This window comes from Alosa alosa, chromosome 10 (genome assembly GCF_017589495.1).
Source record: "Alosa alosa isolate M-15738 ecotype Scorff River chromosome 10, AALO_Geno_1.1, whole genome shotgun sequence".
Taxonomy (NCBI): Eukaryota; Metazoa; Chordata; class Actinopteri; order Clupeiformes; family Clupeidae; genus Alosa; species Alosa alosa.
The window spans coordinates 22,121,749-22,137,477 of NC_063198.1; the positions used below are offsets into that span (position 1 = coordinate 22,121,749).

General features: G+C 40.1%; 1 protein-coding gene across 4 annotated transcripts; it reads right to left on the reverse strand.

Moving 5' to 3' along the window:
* Nucleotides 1–8,862: 8,862 nt before the first annotated feature.
* On the reverse strand, nt 8,863–15,119 carry srsf3b (serine and arginine rich splicing factor 3b). 4 transcript variants are annotated; one of them, XM_048254314.1, is made up of 7 exons: nt 15,007–15,119; nt 13,985–14,025; nt 13,039–13,249; nt 12,654–12,788; nt 10,065–10,103; nt 9,812–9,898; nt 8,863–9,587 (listed from the first exon to the last, which is right to left on the reverse strand). In XM_048254314.1, exons 2-7 carry the CDS (start codon nt 13,998–14,000, stop codon nt 9,560–9,562), a joined length of 516 nt encoding a protein of 171 aa, XP_048110271.1. In that variant the 5' UTR covers nt 14,001–14,025; nt 15,007–15,119; the 3' UTR covers nt 8,863–9,559. The 4 variants fall into 4 exon arrangements, with proteins under 4 accessions (XP_048110271.1, XP_048110274.1, XP_048110272.1 ...); XM_048254317.1 differs by having other exon boundaries at nt 14,007–14,025; nt 15,007–15,102; XM_048254315.1 differs by lacking the exon at nt 15,007–15,119 and adding an exon at nt 14,760–14,784.
* Nucleotides 15,120–15,729: the final 610 nt, after the last annotated feature.

A 15,729-nucleotide genomic window follows, 5' to 3' on the forward strand; every position in this document is an offset into this window, starting at 1 on the left:
CAACCAAAGCTGAGCTTGATCAACTAGAACGTCTAAAGAACCAGAACTTGAGTGTAGTTTTTTGCTGGGTCACAGGCCATGTTGGTCTGAGGGGAAATGAGAAACCGGACAGTGCTGCTTAGCAAGCCCTCAATGAAGAAGTCACAGAATGTCAAATCCCTGCCCCAGACCTTAAACCTATACTGAACTCTTACATCACAGATAAGTGGCAATCTGAATGGGATTAAAATGTACCAACAAGCAAGCAAGGAATGTGAATTTTGGCACGTTTTCATGATCCACTGGGTCGTTATGGGCCACACAAAATACGGTGTTGCTAAAATTCCCAAACAGACATAAGGTCTTTATAGAGCAAATCCATATAGATTATTTGTCAAATAAACCAGCAAAACAGAATTAGGGGATGGAATATATAACATTCACACTCATAGCTCATATTTTTAAAATAAATCAGTGAAAAAGTATCCTGACAAACAAGCAGCATTTTAATGCCTTAGTCATATTTCATAATTTCAAATTTTTCTCTAGGTTACCCGATAGCCCAGTTTGAGAGGTGCAAGATGCGTGACATGCGTGATAAAGTTTGTTAACAGTCACGGTTTTGTCATAACTCTCTCTATGCATTTTTGCATAGAATAGCTCTGAAACCGGGGGCGAACACGCCGCGGGGGGGGGTTGGGGGGCACCAGTGCGTGGATATCTCAATCGCAAAATTAAACAATATTTTTATTGGGCGCCTACCATGGACTAGGCTGGGTGAACTCAGCCTGATCTGCCGGCGATTCCTTTTCGATTTCTTAAAATATTGAGCTGCCAGACTAACCATGGACCTCATAGTTGCAAAATGCAAGGGAACATAAATCAGCATATTATTTGCACAAACAATAACGCACAGTAGCTCTTCAACTTGGCCCGTGTATGAACAGTATAGCAACGGATTTCATGAAGGCCCTTTTGGACAAGGCAGTTATTTGCACCACTGGGGAAAACGGCATTTTGTTTTAGACTACTGGTATTTAATTTGTGCATTGACAATAAAGCTGAATATCATATGAACAGTGGTTCTCAAATGGGGGTACGCTCCTGGGGGAAGGCACTCCAGGGGGTACGTGAGATTTTAAAATATACATATATTTAAAAAGTAGAATCCATGCAAAAATACTTTAAAAACAATTATTTAATAAATATTTCAGGAAAATATAAGTTCATAAATGAATTTTATATTTCAGTAGGCTATTCAATTTCATTATCCTAAAAACCCAGAGTCCCCCCCATACCAGGATGGTTTTAAGTCTTTTTTTTTAAAGTCTGTTTTAAGTCTTTTTTTCTCAACTAAAAATGCTTTGCACTGGTTAGGGCGGGGGTGGGCAAACATGCGGCCCGCGGGCCGGATCCGTCCCGCCAAGCACTTTCATCCGGCCCGCCGAGCATTTCATTTGGTTATCAGGCTGCTCGCTATTTTTTTCCTGCGATAGAGACGACGTTGGTTAGCTTTAAACTGCTTTTCACTCTCCTTAGAGAACATTATGTCAATGTCAAAACATCATGTTAAATAGAGATAACATCATGTTAAACTAAGTTAACTCTTAGTTATCTCCTTTGCAGCAGATCTAACGTGAACATTATATGCGATCCATTTAATTGGGAACGCGTCTGTACTCACAAGAGGGAGAGAGAGCCGCAGGTTCCAGCTTGCTTGTCATTGTTGATAATTGATATCTCCTTCTTATAAGAAACTTTGAAGGCAACAGTAGTTCCCACTACTGACCATTGAAAAACTGTGAGAGGGCCCAGTACAGCGATAGCCATAGCAGAGCAGGCAGAAGATCAAATAAACGTGAATTAAAGCGACTGTCTTAAAGCGACAGTGCACAATTTATACATTTGTTAAAGAGCGTAAAATTAGCAGCATTTTTAAGCAATTCATATTTTAAAACAAATACTTTTCATACTAAATTATAGGCTATAATAAATGTATTTTTTTTGTGTGTGTCGTGGGGGGGTTGTTGTGCGGCCCGCCGGCCAGTTTTCAAAACCCAATGTGGCCCTTGAGCCAAAAAGTTTGCCCACCCCTGGGTTAGGGGGTACTTGACTGAAAACATATTTCACAGGGGGTACATCACTGAAAAAAGGTTGAGAACCACTGAACTAGATGACTAAACTTATGCTAATGTAGAAGAAGAAACATTCACAAAAATCCATGACATGACCTCTCTTCTTGATAGCTGTTGAAAACTGCATGGAACTGACAGGGATTGTTTTGTTTAATAATAAATAAATAAATACATTATGCTGCTACCTTCTGCTTTTCCCAAATACAATGTAGCCTACAGGTGTACCTTTTATCTGTCCAGTTGCAAATGGATGGACTGTGATGAACTGCCCTACTTGTGATTGTTTAGAGATTTTAAAGGTTTTACAACAATGCTACAAATTTTTTGGCAAGTGCTACAAATCACCTTTGCAGCGCCAGTAGGCTACTTTGTGTGCGGCCCGCAAACACACATTCCAAACAAGCATACACAAAAGTTTCAAGAGTGGGGGATGGAGTAGAAGATGGAGACAAATTCATTAATATGATTTATTTTCGCGGCGGTCATATTTTGTACCATTGTGCGGTACGTCTAGTTAGGCCTTATTATATAAAAAAAAATGTAAGACATTTTAAGACTTCTTAAGGATCTGTTACCTGATGTAAACAGCTTGGACTGACATGAAAGCAAAGAGTTGTTTATTGATAGCCTAGACATATGTATGTTAGGACCCGGTTTCTCTATCTGTTCAACACTCCAGATGACCTTTTAGCTAATAATAGCACTACATAGACTCTACGTCCATTTTTGTCCATTTTGTGAATATTTAGTTTATTTTTAATCACTGAAATACTGTGATAATATAAAAATATTAATAATGTATGTTTTTAGCAAAAATTACCTTACCTAAAATTACCTTAATTATGCAGGTTGAGAGTCGTTCTGATGGTTCTACAACACTTTTTGGGTCGTTTGGTGGGTGCTTTGTCTCCTCCTAGTGCTTCTCCGCGGAAAAAACGAATATGCAACTTTCTGGTCGCGGTCCGAACACATCCGGATGTAACTCAGCGGAAGTATCCAATCGCACCTCGAAAATGTAGTCTGATTGTAGTTTCTAAGAAGACTGCAAAACGGACTCCGACTTGGCTTTGTTGCTGTTGAAATTGTAAGTAGCCTGGGTGAACTTCGTTTTTGTAATGTGATTTGATAGTCTCTTGAACAATGTGTTTGCCCGACTGTTTTATTGTGAGCCCTGTATGTGTTTAGCTTGGTTTCTTGATGGCTAGGTTGCTAGCTAGTGGGGGTTTAGCGTAGCAGGCACTTGCTACCAAAGCTGCAGGGGGAGCTATGTCGTGAAAAATGCGAGCCCAAATCAGGCGAAAACCCAGAAACAGCGAAGGAATAATCAGACCTGCATAGGGCTTCTTTAAAATAATCAAATGTATTTTGAAATACATTTTGATGTATTCTTGCCCATCTCAAACAACCTCTAGTCCAGCCCATTCACTGTCTTCTCATTTGGTGTATATTATAGGCCCGACCACCGACGGTGCAGGGCCGGGTAGGCCTTCTTCTTCTTATTCCTAATCTTGGGACATGACTTTGCCTTTTTTTAGATGGTTCCCATGACCCATGAACTTTGGTACACATGTCAGTCTTTGCACCCGCTACTCAGTTACAGATGCTTTGCCCAGAGACTCACTAGCGCCCCCTTAGGTGACTGATCCCGTGGTTGGCATACTTTCAGCTACACACACCAAATTTGGTAGGTGTGTGTATCTCCCCAAGATGAACAACTTTTGTATGTACAATGCATTAGCCACACCCAACAGGTTCCCAACAGGGAGAAAACTCATGTTAATTGGTACAGTGAATACACAGGAATAAAGGCTTGGCTCCAGGCGTGGCCCAGGAACTCCATAGCTCCCCCTAATGTCACTGCGACTTGTGGTTGGCATATAGTTTCAGCTACACACACCAAATTTGGTATAGGTGTACCTCCCCAAGACAAACAACTTTTGTATATACACGGCATTAGCCACACCCACGGGAAGTGAGGTAATTGAGATTTTGTGCGTTGTGGACATGATCAATTTTTACACACTTTTCCTAGAGGATTGATCCGATTTATGTCAAAGTTACATTGGTATATATTCTAAATTGAGAATCTTTTTTTGATATGTTGTAATTTGACGAAATGGTAAAACTATGAATTTGAACACCCTTCCACATAAACAATAAAGTTGTCAGATTCATGTGAAATTTGGCAAACATGATGCCAAGATGTCGCTGATGTTAAGGATTTTTGATATGTTGTAATATGTTATGATTTTAATATCTCACCACATAAACAGGAAATGTGTCATAAAGTCACAGTGCATTGAATGAATGGTCTGAAACTTCTCAGGTTAGATATTAGATATATAGATATTATGATTATGATGATATCCAGACACCCAATGGGCCTGCCTGGCATAGCACCACCACCTGGCCAAGCAGGAAATGTGCCAGAAATGGGCAATGCCTTAACTCTGAAACTTTATACAATATTGGATAGCATTATTGTGATGATACTCCCATGTGTAATTCACATGCCTAGCATAGCGCCACTATCTGGCCAAGCAGGAAATGTACCAAAAATGTTTCTTTGCTTTGAATGAATGGTCTGAAACTTCTCAGGTTAATAGATATTATGATGATATCCAGAAACCCAATGGGCCTGACTGGCAAGCAGGAAAATGTGCCAGAAATTGCCAATGCCTTAACTGATTGATCTGAAACTTTACATGATATTGGATATCATTATTGTGATGATATTCACATGTGTAATTCACATGCATAGCACCACCATCTGGCCAAGCAGGAAATGAACCAAAAATGTTCAATGCTTTGATGGAATGATCTGAAACTTTACAAAATATTGGATATCATGATTGTAATGATATACACATGTGTAATTCACTTGCCTAGCATAGCGTCACCATCTGGCCAATCAGGAAATGTGCCAAAAATGTTATATGCTTTGACTGATTGATCTGAAATTTTACAAAATATTAGATATCATGTCCTATTAACATGCCTGGCATAGTGCCACCAATTGGCAAGAGAAGGAATGTGTTTTTTTTCTTTTCTGTTGGATATCACAATCAGATTAATCAGATTAGCTGTATATGACATCCAAACACCCAATATGCTTGTCTGGCGTAGCGCCACCAGCTGGCCAAAGTCAGAATAGTTTTTGGAATTTATTAACAAAATATTAGTTAATATACATCTGATGATATCCACATACCCAAACTGCCAACCTGGTATAGCGTGATAGCAATAATTTTACGGTTAAAATTATTAATAGTTTAATTGCCATGTGGCCCTTCTTGGTTTAAAACAAAGACACCCTCCCCTCCCCCAATCAAATGCTAATGTAGTGGTTCAGGTACACAGGACAAAGGATGTTACCTTGATATAATGTATCCATGTGTCATGAAATGTAAATGTATTCATGTCTGGTATCATTGTGATAGTCTCAGTACAATGATTGTAATGATTTGATTATGAGAATGTTTGGAACATTCTATAAGTGATATTTCTGATATATAAGATATCTCTCCTCATGCTATTCAGATAGGTGTGAAGTGGGTGTGAGTAGGTGTGTCTGATGCCAACTGGAGAACCAATCATGTGGGCTTGTTTTGGCGCCATTTTCTTCTTTGTTTAAAGCATTTAAAAGTAACTAAACTGCAATGTTTGTCAGAATAAGATTTAGACTTGGACTTAGACTAAGACTAAGGATGTAGAACGGAAGAGAGGAGAAGTTGGCTACAGGCCAACCTAGGCCTTCCAGGCCTGGGCTAGGCCTACATAGACCATAGACCTTTTTTTGTACCCTCTCTGCTTGTAACAGAATAAACTTGATTCCTGAGTTTTTCCTGAAGTTTGCCAGTCTAAGATTAATATTAAGTAATTATTCACCACAATTACTTTCAAGCGCCACTAGCTGACCAAACAGGAAGTGTGCCAGACATTGACAACACATTGGTTAATTGGTTGGAAACTCACAAAAATATTGGATATAATTATTATGATGATATTCATATGCCTTATTAATGTGTGTGGTATAGCGCCACCAACTGGCAATAGAAGGATTTTTCCCCATCTGTTTTGGATATTGATAGATTCATTAGATGAATTCAGTTTAGGTGCATGTCAACATACTAGTGTCCTGACTTCACACATCTACACCCTACCTGCCAACACTCCCGTTTTTCCAGGGTTTCTCCCATGTTTCATGGTCATCTCCCTCCTGGCACCCTCCTGTTTTGTTGTTTCTCCTGGAAAACTCCTGTAATTTGCCATCAAACATAATTTTAAAATCACTGATCCATTATTTTTTTCTGTTAGTTTGACATCAAGGTAGCCAGATTGTGTATGAAACACACACTACACAAACACAATCACTTACTGTACTTTCAATTTCAAGCCTTTTGTCATAGGCTAAAACCTGGCAACCCAAAACCCAAAAGAAGTGCCACTGAGTCTCGCTAGCAAGCGGGCTAGTTGAATAGCCTAACCTACCCCAGAACTAGCTGTTATCACATTTTTGGGAATTTGATTAAAGCTGCAGTAGGCAAGATTTTTTTTGATCATATTCACTGAAAACAACATTATGCTCCGACAGAACAACATAAATCAGCCGGATTTAGGAAACCCCCCGCACTTCTACCTCCACCTAGAGCCTTTTATTACTTTTGCAAAAATCAACAGCTCCCGGTTCTTCTGGTCCAATCAGAGCAGGGCTGTGTGAGATCTGACTGTCAATCACAGTCTGGTGCAGTGTGGTGCGCACTGACGAGCACAAACTCGATGAGAGGGTGCTCAGTGATAGTGAGGAAGGGGCGTGCACAGAGTTGTAAACATTAAAAATTTTGACTAAGTCCCCTCAATCTGTCAGCCAACTGCAGCTTTAACACATCAAATAAACTGTTATTGAGTGTTGTTGATACACCATAGACAACTTGTGTCCTCAGAACAAAATCTGACAGCAGCTTTGGAGTTTTGGAAGTAGGCTGCAGGCAGCAGGTGAATAAATAAATGGCATGCGTAGGCTTTCGGTAAGTTAAAAGCAAATATGCAAATACTGATCCTGAGCAAACTGCCCCCTCCCCCTTCCATTTTTTTCCCTCTGATCTATACACTGTATTTATCAGATTTTAATTAAGATACATTTAAGTGCACCAAATTACAAAAACTATTCAACTTGCTACTGCTGTAAAATATGTCAAAGCTGCTCAACAAGATGAATGCATTTCTTACAACTAGCTCCAGGCCAGTAATCAGGCTTCTGTTGACAGACAGAAACTATTGCCCGGTATTTGACTTAAATATCTTGTTGCAAAATGCTAATACGCTAATGTATGGATCATGAAAATATGACCAGAATGTCTCACTCAACCAAAACCTTTTGTGACAAACTTACACACTCAGATAATTCTGTTTAAGTGTATCCAATTAAAAAAGCTGCTAGGTGAGATGAAAGTAGCGCTCTTCTTGGAACTAGTTTTATTGTAGCTACTGAATACACAAAGCCTCCCACACATTGGGCAGGGCAGCCTGAGTTCAGCTGTGCTTCTCACCTTTCACCGCAAATATCACCTGATTGCCACACAGATAGATACACCAATTCATTAAATTCTAAAATAATACAGGTTTCAATTCTAAAATATATGAAATATAGTCTTAAAATCGGTTGAGTGACTCAGACACCCCAGAGGTGCACTAACATAACAAAAAAAGTAGTTCAGTGGGGTAATGCTTATGATTAAGTGTTTTGTATGCTGTGGGGAAATTCCCAGCAGTTAGTTGTCTAGTGTACTGGGGTTGCTTTTGTCCAACTGGCTACACTTTAGACATTAAAATAAAAGGTTGATCTGTTATTTTGTATTTTCTCTTACCTATGACAGGTCAACCTCCCCCTTAGGGATTCAGAGGTAATAACAGCTTTCACTATTCTTTTCTTTGTAATCCATCAAGAGCACCTATTTTAGTCCTATAAATAATGGTAAGATTTTGTCTATGACTCTCATGCTCATCTATTCGTGTGTGTTTGTAACCTGTTTCCAGTGTTGTGAATAAAGCTTTGTACTCTGCCGTATGGTGGGCTTGCCTGTGCCTTACTTTTTGCCTCTTTGTAGATGAATACTTATTTTTTACCACAATACTCTTTGACTGTTTCTGACATTTTCCCTACAGGTAGGTAGTTACTATGCAGGTAAAATTATCAAACTGGATACACAGGGTTCCATGATTTAATAGAATTAGACTAGACTACAACCAGGGTTCCTACACCTTTTGCATGTCAAAATTCCATAATTTTCCATACCTTCAGACTGCTGAGGATTTTTATGACCATATTTCCTTACTAATGAATGTATTTGCATATTTAATACTATGACAAAGATCTTAAGCACAGCCATCAGTGGATTTCATTTGATTGGAGTTCATGTGTGAGACTTTGCTCATTGACTGACTTGGCACTTTCCCTGTTGTTTAAATTAGGGGTCTGAATGTTATTTAAACATATATTTAGTATGAACTTGCCTTGCTTCTGTTCCAATGACAGGTTGTTAGAACATAGTGTCCATTTCTTGTAAACTTCTACAAAAAAACTACATTTTTGCATTAACACAACAATCTAGAGTTTAGTGGTACTTTATCAGAGCTACACAAACATACCAGTGCCAAATAGAGTAGGACATTTGCCTAAGGCAAATTCATTTTGTGCTGTGTTTGAGGTAGCACAGTTTGTGTTGCATTTCAAAGACAAGACAATTACTTTAGTGTAACCAGTTTTAATTTTGATAACATTATAAACGGTACAAATATGGGGGAAAACTTCCATGGGTTTTAAAAAAAGAAGCCATTTCACATTGCCATTCAGTTCATTCAATCATTCATTTCCCTTGTGAAGCCCTGGCATACACTCTACTAGGAGGAACCAGAGCCTTCTATATGAAATGGCAGCGTAAAAAACCAAAAACATTCTACATCTTGAAGTTTGGGACCGGAATTCCAGATGTTTTTACATGAATAGCTGGAGAAAATAAAAATATAAAATAAAAACAGGGAAGAAAAAAAAAAAAAAAAAATTTGGAAAACAGACTACAGTTATAATGTGTGATCTTTACATTCAGACTACCAATATAAAGACAAAAAGTCCATTATGAGACAGAAGCAGTGGAATGCTGCCAAGAAATAATGGTGGACTAACAATAGAGCATGACACCTGAATACAACAACTATTTACAAAAAAATCACAGAAGATATCAGGTACCTTACACATCACAGCAGGGGAAAATGCACACTGCAAAAAAAAAAGACTAAAAAAGGTAAAAGCTAAAATTGATGCGTAAAAAAAAAAAAAAAGAGACTCTGGGGCAGTAATATCCATTGATGGGCGACCGTTATGATTTCTCATTGCCATAAACTCTGACTGGCGAAATGTTCTTCTTTTGCTTCACACAGCATGGGCTTCACTTTCTGTCATTAGACCTGGAGCGGCTGTAGAGGGCAAACACAAGTTCATAAATCCCAGAGATATTTGGCATGGGTGTGTCAATAGTATCAGCTGTCCAAAGATGACTGAGAAAGTATGCAAACTAAGCAGCTAACCCCTTCAAGGAAAAATAACCTGTTTACAGTGCATTTCTCATCAATTACTCAGACATTACAAAGGCGTGTTTGCTAAAGCCTACATTAACAGTAGAGCAGGCCAAAGAGCTTACCTGCGTGATCTAGAGAAAGATCTAGATGGTTTGTGGTTCCTGTCCCGTGACAGAGACCTCTCCCTCCTGCGATCTCTGGAGAGGGACCTAAAGCGGACAGAAAAGGAGAGTTATTTTAAGCCCTAGTGCACAACAGTCTTTGTATTCTGATTTCCTATGTCTTACTGCTATAGTAGCTTCAGAATCCACCAGCTCTGTGGCCATCAAAGGGACGATTTATGGCACACCAGCAGAAAAAGGTGAGCGTACTTACCTGCTACGACTCCTGCTGAAGCTCCTTCTCCTAGGGGATCTGAGAGGAGGAGGAACGGATAGAGAAAAGAGTAAAGGGTGAGAGCGCATACGGTGGTGTGGAGACCTGCCCCATTTGTCTCTTAAACCCCTTTAATGCACTATTCCCGCTCCTGCTCACAACTGCCTGTGCTAGACACATATGATCTTCCCCATTCCTGCTAAAAGGATAGGGGGAGGGAGACAGGATTTTTAGGAGGGGATGGCTGGAAACTGAAATCTGAACCCAACTCATCCGATTCCCTCATAGGGCTGGACTGGCAAAATTCTGCCGTTTCAGGATTTCAGAAGAAAGAACTGTAACTCAACATCTGGGCAAGTAAAACAGTTCTATAAGCACCCATTTCACTGTGGGACCTAGACCACACCCAATAAATGAAAAGGGCCCTTAACATACCAGGAAAGTCAAAGTTACCCAATGAGCTGTCAGAGCACTTCCTCTCACACACATACCAAAGCACTCATACACCGTAGAAATCCCAACCCATGAACCAAATGACAAAGAAAAGCTCTCATCAGGTCTGCTTCTCATAGAGGTCAAATGTCTTTGATGCTGCTTTGAAACACACATGGGCCTCATCTACACCTTCCTTAAAACTGTTTGGAGGCATCAAAGCAGTGTCAAGAGCTAATCTCTATTAAACTGAGATCTCAGAAACAGAACAAAGAAAAGGAAAATAAAAATGATTCAAAACCAACCCTTTGCCTGACAAGAAAAAGGAGCACCTTTCTCTTCACTTTAAAACTGTTATCAGCAGTAAACCGTATGAAGCAGGAAAAACTTACTAGTCTTTTGGTTTTCAACAAGCTAGAAATGACGAAGGGGAGGCAGACTGTCGGCTGGGTAGGCAGAATTGGCTGAATAGGACTGGCCAGATGCTGCGAGGTGATTAGTTGTCTGGCGGATGGGGGCTGGCTGTGGATTTTTCCTGCTTTTATTGGTTAGCCGAGGGCTGCTGCTGGCAGGTTGTAGTGTAGACATTTGGGAACGTAAAACGCTGATTGGTCGGATATGTGAAGTGGGCCGCTGCCGATTGGGTTAAGGTTGGAGGAGAAGGAGGTTGGAGGAGGAGGCTGAGAACGGCATGCTCAGGAACCAATGGGCTGATGCGACCTGAAGGTTGGCCATGCCTGGGTCATGAGACACAGCACCAGCCAAGCTGATTGGGGCACGCTGATCAGCGGTCACATGATGCTGAAAGAGGACTAGTTGACTGTGAGTCACAGGTTGGTGAGAAGAGGCATGGTGGTGACTCTGCAACGGGGTTCATTTTTTTAATTAATATAGATGGTAAATAAATAAAAACAACCTTAAGAAAAAAAATTAAACAAAAGCTAGCATTGCAACCAACCAAATCCATACAATCCCTCCCTTCCCAAAAATGCAGGAGAACAATTTAGACTTAGACGTGGGCTGCCAGCTGGGGACAGGGACTTGCTAAACTTTGTTAAAGTGCTTGGCTTTGAGAAATGAGTTAAAAAAAAGAAAGAGCAGTTTAACAACTACCCGGGGTACATTCATGGATGGTAACGAGGGTAAATTTTCATTTCGGACCAAAATGACCTAAATCGCTGAAGTTTTGAGTAAGACCAGAATATGCATTTTCAACTGAATAAATTTAAACAAAACCACATACATCACAGCTACGTCAAAGTAAATCTAAAGTGTACCATCTCTAGAGTAATCGCTTTTAAAGCTATTAGCTAGGCTTTAAAAAAAAAAATATTTTTTAAACATCTGCTACTATGGAGAGGGTCTCTGCAGATAAACATACAATTACAAAGGTGAAAAGGGTAAGAGGGTACCAAACTGTTTGTGCAGTCAGTGCATTACATGGCTCTTTTTACGGTGCCTCCATCTGGTGTGGAGAAGGTCCGTGTACAAGTCAATTATCAAATGCAGTACAAGCAACTGTCAATGGTTGCAAAAGGAGCGCTCGGTAATCAACTTGTACAAAGTCCTCACAAGACAGCAGGCAACCTGAAGCAGTGATTGCACAAACAGGTATTTTTATATCCTTTCTATACACAATTACAAGAGAGGTTTACATTGACATAGCAAAGTTGCCCCCAAAGACTATGCTATATGCCACATATTTCTGTTTAGTCTCAAACCTGCACCGAATGATGGTTTGGTCCCAAACAAAAATGTACACTCGTCACCACCTAAAAAAAGTCAACCCAAGGTTGTTATTAGACCGGAGCTCCCCTTTAATGAACATTTAGATTGTTTTGGCCTGACAGCCCAGTCACTAATGTTTGGGTTTGAAATGATCTGAATTATGTTTAATGATAAAAAATGACAGAGGATAATGACTGTTTAGAAAGCCCTACATGGTCACACACACACTAGCCTATGGCTGTATGACACCAAAAACACCGTCTGAATGACTTATAACACTGGCACAAGGCAGAGTAGCAGCGTGAGGAGAGCAAGGGAAAATACAGGAAAGGTTAAACTGGAGATAGGACAAAAAAAAAAGGTTAGTCATAACCCACAGACCACCACAGAGATTGAAGTCAGGTGAGGGGGTGGACAGGGTGCGGTTACCTGCGCCGAGCTGGCGGGCTCCGCCGACGGTAGTCATCCCGTGGGCGCCGACTCCAAGATGGTGGCGGGCCCCTGGTGCGGGAGCGCTTCTCACCGTTGGACAGCTCCACCCGCACCCGACAGCCGCACAATGTCCTGCAAATACATTAACATGATTACTATTACCAAATTACTGTTAAGAATAAATAAGTTGAACTAGCTAAAAAGTGACTTTATACAACAGGTCCATAAATATATGTAAATTAGCATTAGGCAAAACTCTAACCTGGTACGGTGCATCAAAAACAAACGAAAAAAGGAATACAAAATGAAATAAAAAAAAACCTAACTCGTATCCTCAGTCATACATTAGCATATATTTTTACATTTCTCATCTGAACTTTACCTTCCATCAAGTTCCCTCACAGCATCTGTTGCATCTCTGGGGTCTTCAAATTCCACGAAGGCAAACCCTGGGGGGTTCCTGGCCACCCAGACACTGCGGAGGGGGCCATAGTAGCCAAAGGCCCTTTCCAGCTCCGTCTTATTGCCATTGTTCCCCAGGTTCCCCACGTACACCTTGCAGTCCAGAGGGCAATCTCTGTGCATGTTGGGCTCTGACAACAAAACACCACAAGTGTGAGGCTTAGGCGCAACTTTCTTGCTTGTCACTTGAACAATCCGGCCCCATTTCCCACAAAAGTTAACCATTCACATGTACCGGGGTGGGGCCAAAAGCCCCATAACATGCACTTCTGGTTTGGTTTCAAATCTTATAGTTGAAGCTGTCAAAATGATAAAAGGGATTCATGCTTTGTCAAGTTATACTTGTTCAAAGGGGCTGGAAGAGCAACTTCACAATGGCAAATGCAACAATGCATAAAATAAGATAAACCAAAGACCGAACGTTTACACCCAGATACTTGAAATAACATGAGTCCTACAGCCCCTGACGGAAGAACCAGCAAACAACTTGAATGATGTGAAGAGTCCCCTTAAGGCACTAAGGGCAAGCCCATCATAGCAGGAAATCTCAACCTAATGGGCTTAACTTTATCTGTAATTAGTCTCCCTAATGTTAGCTGTTTCCCACGAACATCTTGCAACAGAAAGGGGCGGAAGCGTGCAAAAGGTAGCAGTTCTAGTTTAATTATCCATGGGATATTAATGACCATGAAATGAGTACGTAAATAGCTGAAAAGTTCGCAACAAATGTCTGCATGTTGGTGTGGTGCGGAATTCAGCTTACCAGTTAACGTTACATTTTAACACTGAACACTGGAGTTACATTTTAGCATTGTTCATAGCAAATATGAACCAAATATCCAATTAAAATGAATAAAGCCCCTCACGTGAGTTATCCGTCATATTCACCTTAACAGGCTAACGAATCCTGAAAGCAAAAATAGGAAACTAGAGTTAGCGTTAATTATCATGCTAATGGTTGAATGACCGCATCTTCAGTAACGTTAACTTGGTTAATGGCAGTGCCAACAGTTAACGTTAGTCAACATTACGCTTCAATAATAACGTCTACGTTGATGTCTGTGATAACTGATGACATCTTACATGTTAGATGACAAAACTAAATTAAACTGAGCCTAATATAACTAACGTGAACCTTAAAACTGCGTAACGTTAGTACGTGCCCTAACTTTAGTCCAGAAACGTTGGATAGTGTTATTCAACGCTAATGTTTGCACATTATAATGCTAGGCTAAATCAAACGACGTAACGGTCGCTAACGTTGGTAAGTTACATTCTTAGCCTCGAAACCTCGAAACACTTTCGACATAGCGTCCTCTGTCTGTGAATCAGCCCGTTGACGTTAAATTAACATTAAGGTCTTGCACATCTTGTCAATTGAAAACTGTAGGTTAGGTTACCAGACTCCGCTATTGTCTACAGTTCAAAATGGCGGACAAGACATGGCTATGATACCTGGTTAGCTTTCCTAAGATAGCTGGATTGCTACCAATCATCAAATAACCCGTTCAGGCGGCTAATAAGCTTAGAAACATTAGCCGTGAAAAACACGCTCACAATAATACATTGTTGACATTTATGTTGCTAGTATATAAACGATATATAAAGACAAAGATAAGCCCACGACTCATTCACACTTACTGTGCGTCCAATGTTACCTTTTCAGTCTCAAGCTAGCAGCAATTAGCAGCTAGCTGTTTGTGAGCAAGACTACCGTTAGCCAGAGAATGTCGTTAGCTAATGTTACATAGGCTTTGAAAATGGCTGCCGCATTATGCTACATTCCCGGTGAAGGATGTGGCGCCAACAAAGCAATTAGTAGCAGTTTCGTTGAAAATCACACCGCCACAAATCATACAAAGCTTGCAAAAACATTTGTGCAAATTACCGTCAATGTTGCTTTAAAAGGATCTCCGGACCTCTGTCGATTTCGTGGGTCGAAGGAGCGAGACTTTGAAATGAAATGGCGTTGCTCAAACCAAACGGATATCCGGCCTCATGGTAACACGGTTCTTCTTCTTTGAATTTGTATTGGTTGGTTACACCTGCCACCTACTGGAGCAAAATGCTCATTCATTAAGGCAAGTTTATTTCCAGCGCATTTTGCTTAAACAAAAGCAAATCATTAAAAAAAAAAAGTAGTTGAAACATGTTTTAAAAGTAAATGGCATGCATTTGAATAATGAATAAAAACCGATTGTGATACAAGCTCCCATATTTAGCTGCAAAAAGGACATTGACAACATATCAAATGTTGAAAATGAAAAAAAAAATCATGGAAAATAATATATATGTTCATTTTGAATTTGATGCCAGCAACATGTTTCAAAAAAAGTTGGGACAGGGAATGTTTAGGCTACCATGCTTCACCCCTTCATTTAATAACATTCTGTAAATGTTTTGGAACTGAGGAGACTAGTTGCTAGAGTTTTGAGAATTAAATGTTATCCCATTCCTGCCCGATATAGGATTGCAGTTGCTCAACAGGGGTATTCTTAATCATGTTTTTCATTCTATTATGCACCTAATTTGACAGGTCTGGACTGCAGACAGGCCATTTCAGCACCAGGTCCTGGACTGTTTCTATATGGAGAAATATGGTTTAAATATG

What these genes read in the sequence shown, in the direction of transcription:
- srsf3b (XM_048254314.1), bottom strand. An exon ending in AGCCCGCCAGCTCGGCGCAG is followed by an intron (nt 10,104 to 12,653) that starts GTAACCGCACCC and finishes TCCTCCTCTCAG; the next exon opens with ATCCCCTAGGAGAAGGAGCT. An exon ending in TTCAGCAGGAGTCGTAGCAG is followed by an intron (nt 9,899 to 10,064) that starts GTAAGTACGCTC and finishes TGTCCGCTTTAG; the next exon opens with GTCCCTCTCCAGAGATCGCA.